The sequence below is a fragment of the Crocodylus porosus genome, unplaced genomic scaffold (assembly GCF_001723895.1).
Source record: "Crocodylus porosus isolate Cpor-Errol unplaced genomic scaffold, CroPor_comp1, whole genome shotgun sequence".
NCBI classification, from domain to species: Eukaryota; Metazoa; Chordata; order Crocodylia; family Crocodylidae; genus Crocodylus; species Crocodylus porosus.
In genome coordinates, this window is record NW_017728931.1 from 54,475,600 (window position 1) to 54,487,939 (window position 12,340).

General features: G+C 46.4%; 1 protein-coding gene across 2 annotated transcripts in view; it reads left to right on the forward strand.

The window, feature by feature from the left end:
• The first annotated feature begins 871 nt into the window (after positions 1-871).
• Positions 872-12,340, forward strand: part of SREBF2 (sterol regulatory element binding transcription factor 2) — a 36,888-nt gene continuing 25,419 nt past the window's right edge. Inside the window, exons 1-4 of one of the 2 annotated variants that reach the window (XM_019545037.1) lie at positions 872-1,074; positions 5,190-5,573; positions 6,717-6,898; positions 8,506-8,652. In XM_019545037.1, coding sequence (XP_019400582.1) covers positions 993-1,074; positions 5,190-5,573; positions 6,717-6,898; positions 8,506-8,652 — 795 coding nt within the window. In that variant the 5' untranslated portion in view covers positions 872-992. The remainder of the gene's footprint in view (positions 1,075-5,189; positions 5,574-6,716; positions 6,899-8,505; positions 8,653-12,340) is intronic. The other variant, XM_019545038.1, reaches the window with a different exon arrangement.

A 12,340-nucleotide genomic window follows, 5' to 3' on the forward strand; every position in this document is an offset into this window, starting at 1 on the left:
ACAGCAGAGAGAGCAGCAGTCTGACTTGCCCCTGTGCCCCTCCTCCAACTTTCCTGCCCCGCAGGGACCCCGGCAACTTGCTGTCTGAGGCTCTGTGGGCCACATTTGGCCCCTGGGCTGGAGGCTAAGCACCCTGGGCCTAGAGTCTAGACCCCGAATGCTGGAGGCTGTGGTGAGAGAGGAGCAGTGTGGAAAGCCCTGGTAGCACCTAGTTCCCTCCCCCTTTCTGCACCCACTCCCTGCCATGTGATGATGACCCAGAGCCTGAGAAGCAGAGCCTGGAAACGGTCATTGTTGTGTTCTCGGGGCTGCAGGGGGCTGCTCCCTCTGGGCTCTGCCTGCACCGTGAAACCCTGGGGCGCTCAATGCCTGCTTACGCCTCGGCATTGCCAGAGCCCAGGAGCAGCCCGTCCCTGGCCAAACGCCCCTTTGCTGTGCTCGGCTGAGCCGCAGGCCCCGGCCCCGCCAGCAGGGAGCGCTCGTGGCTTGCGCCCGGAGGTGGGAATTGTGGGAAGGCCTTGGAGGCAGCTCGCTCTAGCCCGGCTAGCAACTAAGCTCCCCTGGTGCCGCCATTGCCCCGCCCCACCTCTGCTGCCCCCCTCCTGAGTCCTGCCCCTTTAAATTCTCCTTCGCGCTGGTGAATAATTAGCGAGGAGGCCCCGCCCCTCATGAATATTCCAAATAAGGAGGCGGGGAGAAAAAAAGGGCGGTGGAGGGGCGAGGCTACGTATGCAAATCAAAGCTGCTGATCGCCGACGCGCCATCACACCACGAACCGGCGCGGCCGCTGATTGGTCGAAGGGGCCCTGGTCTCATTGACAACGCGCCGCGGGAGAGCTGGCGCGTTGGTGGGGGAGGGACGGCCCGGTGGGGGGCGGGGCTGGGGCCAAGATGGCGGCGGAGCCTGCGGGAGCCGGGAGCAGGGACTGAGGCGGCGGGACAGTTAATGCCCGGGGTGAGCGGTCGGGGCGGGCCCGCGCGCGGTGGTCGCCATGGAGAGCGGCGAGTTGGGCATGGAGACCATGGAGACCCTCACGGAGCTGGGGGACGAGCTCACCTTGGGCGACATCGACGGTGAGCGCCAGGGTCACGCGTGGGGTGGGGGCCGCCCTGGGTGAGGGCCCGCGCGTGGGAGGATGCCCTGTCGTGGGTGCGGTGCTTTAGTGTGCCCCCAGGCTTGGCCTTCGCACACAGGTGGGGTTGGCTGGGCCAGACCCTTCTCCTGCCTCACGTGGGCTAGGCAGAGGGTCCTGGGTGGGTGCAGGGTGCTGGGGTGCTACTGCCTTCCTCTGCCCTGGGCTTGGCCGTCTCACGCAGGTGGGGTTTGCTGGGCGAGACTTGGCTGCGTGGGTGCTATAGGGCTTCCCGCTAGGCGGCTCTGCCACTCCTGGCCCATATCCACCAGGCAGGGTTGCGTGTTTGCGCTGTGCCTGCTGTGGGTGTGCTCCTCGCATGGACTGTTGCATCCCAGAAGCCTTTATTTCTGTTGGCATCCCTGACTGAAAGGTGTGTGCTGCCTTCCTGTGTCCCTGGCTGCTGTGCAAGGGAGTGCCCCTAGGAACAGGATCTCTGTCAGCTTACACCAGGCTTTTTTTCCTTTTCTTTCTGGCTTTTTGAGAGTTTGGTATATGGATGTTTCTGGCTAACAACAGAACTGCTCGCAAGGGATGGGGCAGTTGTCAACAATTCTCTGTTTCATCATAGCCATTGGTTTCTTGGGGGGCCCTTTTGTGGGATTGACTTTGGGAATAAGTGCAGCGTGAATGCCTGTGTGGGGTATGGGAATAGTAGTGCCCTTTCAGACATTTGGGGTTGGGACACCTGCCTTTGTCTTGGCAGCAGTAAACACTGTGCTGCTTATTCTCATTGCCCAGACTCCTACTTCTTTCCTACTAATAACTTGAAGTGTCATGGCCTATAAATAGCTGGTTTTAACATCGAAGAAATTAGAAAGGAGATGGGCAAGTTAAGTTGCATCTTCCCCTTAGTTCTCTGCTGTCTGAAGTCAGCAGTAAGTTGCTTGAAATGATGTGCTTCCTCCTGCCTTTTCAAGCCCTGGTATAAATGACTCAGACATCTGGACTTTCACTGATTTCTACGAGCAGGTATTCCACAGAATCCTAAATATGCCTTACCAAAAGGAGACGTTTCCCAGATGCTTTATTTTTTCCCCCGCTTTGCTCAGTTTTCTTCTGGTGTTCCCTGTTAGCGAACACCTGATCTGGACTGAATATAAATGTTGGCCTGCAGAAGAAACAAGAGACTTGCTAACATGGTCTGCTCTTGTACAGGTGCCTCTTCTGGCTTTGCTCAACAGTTGATTGTGTAGTACACAAAGGGAGGAGCACATATGTTTTACAGCATCCTCCCTGGTGGATCAGTACAACATTGAGTCACACACTGAGTTATTGCTGCTAACTTGTAATGTTGCCTTAGGCAATTCTTTTGCTATTTTACAATCTGTAAAATGGGGCTAGGTGGTGTAATAGCTTATTATACAAAAGGGTGCTGAAGCTTAATATTAGTAGGTTATATTGGTGCTGCTCATTGAATAAAGCATTATAGGTGGTGGTCTTTTCAGAGAATAAATAATAGGTGCTCTTTCTGTCACCTGGTGTGTAACAGCCATTTGATGTTGGTAGATTGAACCAAGAGGCAGACTTTTTCTGATCAGTTATTGGTCAGCAGTGGTACTAGTTGATGCAACCAATATGGTATAGTTCAGAGCAACTCATCCTTGGCAGAGGGAAAGGAAGCATGGGAGTATTTTGTTTGGCTCAGCCCTAAGTTACATTTTCAGATGGGGTGAAGCAAGAACAATGTCCTGGTGTTTTGCAGTCCAGCATGAGCTTGTCAAATAACTTTGATTTTTTTTTTTAATTTCTTTTTTTTTCAAGTCTTCCTCGTCTCACTGCCAGGGCAGCAGCAGCCCTGCCACACCATACTCCTCTCTGCTCTTTCAGGCTTGAGTATTCTCTGCAGTCCATTCTTCACAAATGCGTGCATTTGTACAGTAGTTTACACTAGCTTGTTAGTGCGGAACATACATGGCAAGGTAAATTATTGTGATTGTGCAGTGTCCGGATGCTGAATACTCTAACAAGTTAGTACGTTGCGAGTTCAGGTTGCAGAGTAGGACCTGGAATGAGGCCAGGGCATGTTGTGTGAGAGCACTGATCAGTCCTACTGACTGTATAAAATGTAGGTCTGTCCATACAAAATGTCCACGTGCAGCTTACTGCAGTGCTACACAGTTTAAAAAGAAAAACATTATGTTGGCTATAAAAACATTGCAAAAAGATGCATTTGAGATCCAGATTGTACAAGACATCAAAAATGTTTTTCCTACCCTGGAAAAGTGAATCTGGCACAGAACATGTACATTTAGAATGCTTTTTTCCACCTGAATCAACCCTTTCAACCGCTTATGTCTGTTCCTTTCCTTGGTATTTTAACCCAATTTTCTCATGGTGATATTAAGAGGGGAAAAAAACTGTGTACACACATTTTTCAGCCATCTCCTGGGGATGGAGTTAGTGTTGTCTATTGCCCAGCATTCATCATTGTAAAGTTCATAGACACTGCTGGCTAAAACCATAGATGGATTTAATTTCAAAACACCTTGACATTTTCCTGATGCAGGGTTGTTTAGAAGAGCGTTTCATAATAACTTGTTTGGTTCCTGTTTTAGTGGTTCAGGCCTTCGCAACCCATAGCAGTGCATCTCATTTTCTTGCAATTGTGGGTTTGTCATGTAGTTGACACCTGGCAGCCTTCTGTTATTATACAGACTGCCTGAGATTTTATTTTTCACGTTCTTTGCCTTGTATTTTAGAAAACATTTTTGTTGTATAAACAGCTGAACTTCCTGAAGTTCACCCCCTTTTTTTTTTTCTTTGCTCAAATTCAGGTTAGGCAATGCTCTGTCACGTGTCTTTAAAAACACTAGTTGAATATAGGTTCCTAAATAAGAACTACTCTTCATAACAAAACCTTATCCAACTTGGATCTGTATTCTACTTCCAGGAAGGGACTATGAGGGATCCTTAGCCCCTATAATGCATCTTGGTGTATCAGATTAAAGTTTAGGACTGTAAAGTGTCTTTTATTTCCTGGTTCTAGTTGATCCCAGTTTATGAGGATTAACAGCTTTGGTAACTGTATCCTGTTTGGCACCAGGCATGATGTTCATGCTTAAATGTTTAATCATCTTGAAATATTTCCATTTGTTTCAACAGCATTTTGTGAATGGTGCCTGGGAAGTAAAAATGTTTCCTTCATTCGTTTGGCCAAAAGTTGAGGTCAGAAGTGTAGTAGCTGTTCTCCTTTGGGATAAGTAGCATTCGTTAATAGGTAATCTGTGCTTCTTGCAGCTGGTACAGTGTCAGTTATTCTCAAAGTTATAAATAGGTTGAGAGGACACCACTGTTTAAAATGTGGGTATGCCAGATTCAAGTGTCTCTCTAACACAGAATGCCCTTGCTTTTGGGGGTTTATCCCATCTTCATTCAGACTGGTGATGCTGGGGAGGGGGGATGAGGAAAAATAGTATGGCAAGACATCTCTTCGCTTTCGCTCATTTCCTGAGTGGAAAAATACCAGAGCAATTCTCAAGTAGCAAAGAACTCTGAAAGACCGCAAGCGATCAGAATGCTTTTGACTCTGTACTGTTGTTTGAAATCTCTGGATTTATCTTGTGAATCACATGTAGGTGTTCATATACCTAACAGCGCTAATATTGTGCAGCACCCCATGGTACCTTAAAAGGATCTCGCAGCATTCTGGTTGAGTATCACTGCTGTACAGCATCTTATTGCCTTAGACAATGGCTGTGATAAATGTTAGGTTTTTAATACCTTTGGTAATACTTCTGGAAGTTGCTTTAGTTTTTTTGTGTGGGAGTTGTAGAACTGACTGTCATCACATAGCACAGGTTGTAACAGACTGTTAATGTAGCTCCCTCCTGAGTATCGGTGTTGTTCCAAACACTGTTCAACTTCTCATCTCTTGCTCTCTAAGTGTTTGCCAGTTAGTGACTGGAGTCTTTCTGTTGTTGTTCTGGACCGTGCTGGAACTCTCCCTTTTCCCTGTGGTTATGCACATAGCTTTGGAGTTGTGACTGAAGTGTGATAGAAGAATGTAGCAGCAGGAAGATAACGTTTTAAATCCTTTCTTTTTTTTTTTCACAGAGATGCTGCAGTTTGTCAGCAACCAGGTTGGAGAGTTCCCAGATCTGTTTTCTGAACAGTTATGTGCCACGTTCCAGGGTAATGGTGGAAATGGTGGTAGTGGAATTGCAGACCATCAGCTGCAGAAGTCATATAGCCAGGTGCAGCTGCAGTCCTTCCCACCCACTGCTTCCTCTCCACAGCTCCCAGCTGTGCAAGTCAAAGTGCCCCAGGCAACGGCACCTGCCCCTCAACGGTCTGCCCCTCTCCTTCAGCCTCGGCCGCAGCTCCAACCCCAGCTCCAGCAGCAGACTGTGATGATTACGCCAACCTTCAGCACTGCTCCACAAACCAGGATCATTCAGCAGCCGCTAATATACCAGAATGCAGCCACAAGTTTTCAAGGTAACGTTTGGGGGAGCTCAAATAAAGGGGACAGTTTCAGTGACAAGATTGTTCATGCAGTTTTAAATGTGTTAATTTCCCTGCCCACCTCCAGCTTCACTGTACATCTGTATTTCCACCCCCTCCCCACATTCATGCACACATGCTTGAACTCACCAGTTGTGGACTCCTGTATGCAGTGCCAGTTGGCTGAGGGAGGCACAGGAAACGGAAGTGGGAAGGGAAGCCCAGAACCCCTGCTGCAGTTGGAACAATAGAGGGAATGGCAGCTGGGTGGAAGCCCGACTGCCCCAGATCAACCTCTTCTGTGCCACCAGTTGGACAACCCTGGGTTAGACATACATTTTGCTAGGATGATTCAAATGGGAATGATCCTGCCTTAAGCAGAGGCTTGGATTACATTATGTCCTGAGGTCTCTTCTGGCTCTGCTTTTCTATGGTTATGAGTCTAAAATAGGGAAACTCTAGTAAATGGGTTTGTAAGTCCTTTGCAGGAGAACCGACTAAAAGATCAAGGCTTACTCTCCTTAGACATGGTCCCACAGTCCTCCAAACTGGCTCCTTCAGGGGATTTTGTAGGTGGCATTTTTAGGATTGAAGGTGACGGTTAGGCTTTTGTAATACTCCCAATCTTGGGTGCAATGAACAGACCCAGGATTGAACTCCTGTGATTTGTGTTGTGTTGTGTTGTCACTGGATTTTTAAATATTTGCTTTCTGCTGTGACTGAACCTATAGCAATAAAATAAGGGAATAAGACATGAGTTTTGGATGCTGTGTACTGGAAGGGAATGCTCCTGTTGAGCTAAGGCACTTCTAAGGAGCTCTAATGGAAAAATGACATTCAGATGTTCTCGTGAAGGTCTGACCAGAAATGCTAGCATAACTCAAGTGAACGTTCATGTTGAAGACTTGTGCTGCTAGATTGAAGGGTTCTCAGTTTCCGTCCCTCTTTTGTAATGATGATTTGTAGAGCGATGGTTTCTAGCTGAATGCTGTCATACCCTGTCAACTGAGCCGTTCTCTTTTGAGCAGGCGATGGCTGATGGCAGTGGGGGCTTTACTATCTCTCTTGGGTTTAGAGCCCCTAGGTGGAGAACCTTGTTATCAGCCTGCCCCTCATTTCCTCCTTTCTTCCTTTCAGTTCTTCAGCCTCAAGTTCAGAGCCTGGTGACATCCTCTCAAGTTCAGCCAGTGACCATCCAGCAGCAGGTGCAGACAGTGCAGGCCCAGAGGGTATTAACGCAGGCCGCCAATGGCACTATCCAGACGCTGACCCCAGCTACAGTTCAGACCGTAACTGCTCCGCAGGTCCAGCAAGTTCCAGTAAGTAAAAATATGACTAAATAGAGAAGAGTGTCCAGTCTGCTCAGTAGGTCCAGTAGAAAGGATGCAGCTGTAGGCTGTGAGGCATCCTCAGGTTCCTGGTGGGGAGAGAATTACTAGGAAAGATGAGTCCCTTGAGAATTCCAGGTGTGGTGTGGAGGTAGGTCGTAAGGATGACAGGCTCTGTTGCTTGATTGCTGTTGGCCTTGCAGTTTCTTTGGGATGGTGTGTGTGAAAAGTGGCTCTTTTAAAGATAAATATAATATAGGTGTAGATATCTTCATTTAAAAGACAAGGGTTTTTTTTAATGCTATCTTATTGGACCAACTATATAGTTGGCACCAGATACCCTTGTGCCCAAAAGCTTGTCTAAGATCTTTCCAACTAGAGGTAGTCCAATAAAAGATACCTTCCCAAAAAATCTCTGCCCCTTACATATTTTCTAGACTATCATGGCTGCAGTGTTACCTCTTAATAAGAGAGACCCTACATCCTTTGGAATGTGCGTTTTAATTCACAGTGTGATTGTGACAGTGAGCAAACACTGAAGTTGAGAGCACACTTGAAAGGCAGAGTATCTTTTGGTTGAGAACATTTTCATCAGCTCACCTTTGCCATACAGAAGGTTTTCTGTTATCTTCCTGCTGCTTCAGTGTCTTCTAAATCAGAGATATGTCAGTTTTTTTCCTCTCTATTATATGAAATACTTGAGGAATGTGGGATATGCTCTATATGAAGGATGTTAATTCGGAATACGATCATATGTGACATGCCACTTCTAGTCTCAGTTAGAACTGGGAATGGTGGAGGCAGCTGGAAAAAAGTAATAACAGGCACTGGGGTAAATGGTAGTAGAACTTTATGGGCTGGGTTTCAATTAGATTTGGGATAACTAGTCTCTTTCAACCCAGGTGGTAAAACTTGTCCTTAATGTTTGGGCTGTACATGAGAAGTGTTCAAACTGGGTGGCTGCCTGGCAATGTTGGATACTGATTGCTCATCCCAGTAATATGAAGACAAATTATAGGGGCAGCTGGAGGTGTGCTAGGAAAAGATTTGTCTCTCACATTTATTTTTGCATAATTACTCATAGAAGTTGGACTGGAAGGACATGGGTTTGAATGAAAACACCACCACCCTCATCTGTAATCATCTTTTCCACTTCCTGTGTGGCCACTGAGCTTTCTATCTGAGGGGTACCAGGAGCTCCCTGGGGGTAAAGGCAGCTAGAGCGTGGTGTCATGTCACCTACTTTTTGTGTGAAGGTTAAAGAAACAGAGGAGCCCTGCCTGTGCTGCCTGTAAACAGGACACTTCTACCTTTACTCATAGAAATTGAAAACCAGAGACCCTTTTAGTCCTCTCTTTCCCTTCTTCCCACTTTGTGTCTGGGCCACCTCATTTCAGGGATTGGCTTCTGGTGTGGACAGAGAGAATCCTGGTGATGCCATGCAAGGGAACTAGGTGTACTAACGCAGCTCTTTTATCATCTTCTTAGGCCTAACATGAAGACTATTGTAGCAGCCTTCTAGCTACTAGTTATTGCATGTTTCTTGTTCCTTGTCTGCTATCCTCTTGTATTCTGTGAATGTGTTTTTCTTCCTTTAGGTCCTGGTCCAGCCTCAGATCATAAAGACCGACTCTCTTGTCTTGACAACTCTGAAAGCAGATGGTAACCCTGTAATGGCTGCGGTTCAGAATCCAGCCCTCACAACGCTGACCACTCCTATTCAGACAACAGCTCTGCAGGTACCGGTATGGACCTTCCCTTTAGTTTCCTCTGACCTGATTGTGGCTCCCTCCCTTGCATGTTGAGAACATTTGTCCTTTAGTACCATTCAAGGATGAGAATGAGCATGATGTTGCTCTGAGTATTCCTGGACTGATATCCTGTCTTTACCAAGGCTAAACACAGTTTAGAATTTTTTTGGAAGCCTGTTTTGCTCAGAGAGCAAAGACCAAGGGCGCGTTCTTAAATATTTTTTTCCTTGCGTTTAATAGTTGAGGAACAGGACTCGATACTTTTCTGCCATTTTAACTCTTTTGGAATAAGGAAGTGCTCAGAATTAAAAGCCATTAATTAAAAACATTAAAATAGCTGCGCTCCCCCACCCCACAAAACCTACAGTTTATGGAATTTATTGCCGTTGAGGCAAATAGTCTAGTAAATTTAGCAAACATTTAAGCATTTGCCTGCAGTGCCTCTGCAGTGGCACTATATGTGAGTTGCAGGAAATGTCAAATCTGCTGCAGGCTATGAGCATATCATTGATTTGAAGAGTGGATCTCGTTCTCCAGCACATTCTGGTGGTTCATAATGTACAGGGAGTTTTGGAAGAATTACTGCCCCCTCTGGAAGCATTCATAGTTGAAGAAGGGTCTCAGCAGGGATGCTATATAGCATTCTGGGGTATTGTAGGCTCCTTGAGGGTGCTGTGTGGTATAAGGAGATAAGCACCCTCTTCCCTGCCCAGCCCCTATGGAAGGAGGTAAGTGAGGACTTGTTTTGGGGTCAGGTCACATCACTTATCCCTACCAGCCCCCATGTGAAGACCCAAGTGTGTGCTTGTGTTCCCTGCCCCTCTGCCCCCTGTGTAAGGAGCTAAGCAAAGGCCTGTTTGTGGGGGCTCCATTGTGAGGAGGTAAGCACATGATTGTCCTTGTCTCACTGGGGAGCTAAGAGCTCATTCCTTCTTCCTGGTCCCCTCCCCTCTCTTCCAGGAGTTAAGTGCTGCAGTAAATAAAGTAGCTATTGACCTGGGGTGCTGCTCAATTCACAGCAGTTAGGGAGGGATGGTGGGAGTCTCAACATTAGAACCACTGGTCTAGGTTTAAGCTTTGTTTTGCTCTGGCTTCCAGGTTGATTTGCCTGTTGGGTAGTTGTGACCAAATTGACTAACATTTTCAGAATGCTGACTGTGGCTGCTGCTGCTTTCTTTTCTTTGGAGGAGTTACTGCCCTTGGTGGCAAAAAATGCTATCTGAGCAACAGAAGGATTTCAAAAGGCAAAAATCTGGGCCATACCTTTTTTGCTCTAGGAACTATGGCCTCTCTTCCCACAAGGTGCTTTGTAAGAGCTGTGCATAGAAACATGGGATATAGGAAACAAAGGTATGTCCTGGTCCATAGGATCTAGTCCCCTGCTATCACAGACAGCTGTGATGCATCATCCCTTGCTTGCACATACTAAGTTCTATCTTAAAGCTGGTTTAAGATTTATTTTTGTTCCTGCTGCTTTTACCAACTGGCTGTTCCAGAACCTCACTCACTGCTTCAGCTTCCTGCCTAATTTTAGTCATGGCTGGTTCATACCTGTTTTTGCACCACTATTGGCCTTTAGCTTAAATAGCTTTTTCCCTTTACTGGAGTTTATTTATGCCTCATCCAGTTTGAATTAATCTTTCTTGAACATGGCTGACCAGCATTATATATTCAAGATGAGGGTTTATTAGAGCCTTTTACAGTGGCTTAAATATTCCTTTCCCTGCTGGAAATCTCTTTTCTGGGATGTCTGAGGACACCACTAATTTTTCCTAGCCAGCTCATATTTGTGGCTTTCAGTCATTCTGGGAAGAACTACTGCACACAGGTCTCTTCCACCTCTGTTGAGAAACTGCCAGTTTGTAACTGGTATTTGTATTAGGCCCTATGTATGTGACCTTGCAATTTGTACCATTAAGTTTCATTTTGTTTTTATTATTCAAGTCTTCAAGGCCATTCAGTCCTTTCTGTGGGACACTGCAGTTCTCTTCTGCATTGACAGTGCCTCCTGGTTTTGTGTTAACAGAACTCCTTAGCACATTTCCTCTTTCAGTACCAGAATTATTAATGAAAACATTAAATGAAACCTGTCCCCAAATGTGTCTAGTATCAGAGTACTTTATTAGAAACTTTCCTACATCTAAATGTCCATTAGGCAGGTTTCCTTTGTACCTGTGTTCAACTTTCTCATCCTTAATTGAAGCATGAGGAAAGAATTTGGTCTAGTTTTGGGGCCACAGCTAAGTAATCTTTAATCCCAAGACTCTGAACAGAGCACTTTTTCTGAGCTCTTCTGAACACTTTTATGGTCAAAGACCTGAAGAATGTTTTACTGTTTGTTCCAGTTTCCTTTGCAAACTTTAACTCAGTCTGACTTCTGGTATTTGTCCCTACACTTGGCCTCCAGGGAACAGCTTTCCTAGCTGAGAATTCCCTTTTCCCATTGTTTCTATACACTTTCCACCTGCTCCTGCTGTCTTAGAGGTGGGTTTTTTTCATCCAATTTGGCTTGGAGCCTTTCCATACCTGGTGTTCCCCCTTGCTTAGGATACCAGTTCCAGGTAGCTTTTACATCACTGCACTCAAGACTGTCTTCTACTCCCCCCTGCACAGCATGTGTGGTCTTGCCCTTACCCTCTCTTTCCTGTGCCATGCTGCACTGCCTGACTTCCCTGGGTGGGAGGGCAGGAAGTAGAAGCTGAAGGAGGGAATTCTGGCTGCTGTTGCAGGTGAAGCTATGGAGGCAGTGACGGTCAGGCAGGAACTTGTGTGTGGGGGGGTACAGTTTAACCCATGTGGCCCATGGGCCGCCAGGTGGACAGCCCTGTCTTAGCTTCAAGAACTTGAAGAAAACTTGACATTTCTTTAAGTCTTCAGTTCATTTGACTTTGCTGTTTAGTTCCTTTTTATTTGTTAAATTGCTGTTTTTAAATGAAAAAAAAATTCCTATAGGCTTACTTTAGTTCTTTTTTTAACCAAAACTGAATCATCTTGGGATTGCTCCCCCCAAAGATATGTTTTGTGGCCTGATTCTCTGTAACATCCTTGCTGCTTCTGAAGTCTCAAATAGGATCACCTGCTATTGATACAGTGCCTATTTGTCATGCAAGGATGGCTGAGACCCAACAGATAATACAGAGGGTTCTGGGAGTTGGAATGAATCTGGTTTTCTGCTTCAGTTTTGAAAATGAAAGTGGCTTAACAGTGCTGTGAAGTGCTGGGGTCAGCAAACCTGAAGACTTAAGTTCTTTTACCATACAAGTACTGGCCTAGGCAGTAGTACTGCTTACCCCTTCTGCAGTGCTCTGCAGTGTGTTTTATCTGGGGGGTTTGGAGGGAATGGAACAGGATGTAGTGAGGGCAGGGGCCCATCTTAGAAGTGAGAGGTGCATTGTGCTTAATTTGTGTAGCCCTTTCCCCTTAATTTTAGGTTTAATTTTTCACATTCCTTATGTTTACATAGTTTCAAGGTTCGGAAGGGACCTGAGCAGAGATCATCTAGTCCGACCCCCTGCCATGGCAGGAAAGAATACTGGGGTCCGACGACCCCAGCAAGATGTTCATCTAACCTCCTCTTAAACACCCCCAGGGTAGAAGCCTGCACCACTTCTCTTGGAAGTTGGTTCCAGACCCTAGCCGCCCTGACCGTGAAGTAGCGCCTCCTGATATCTAACCTAAACCT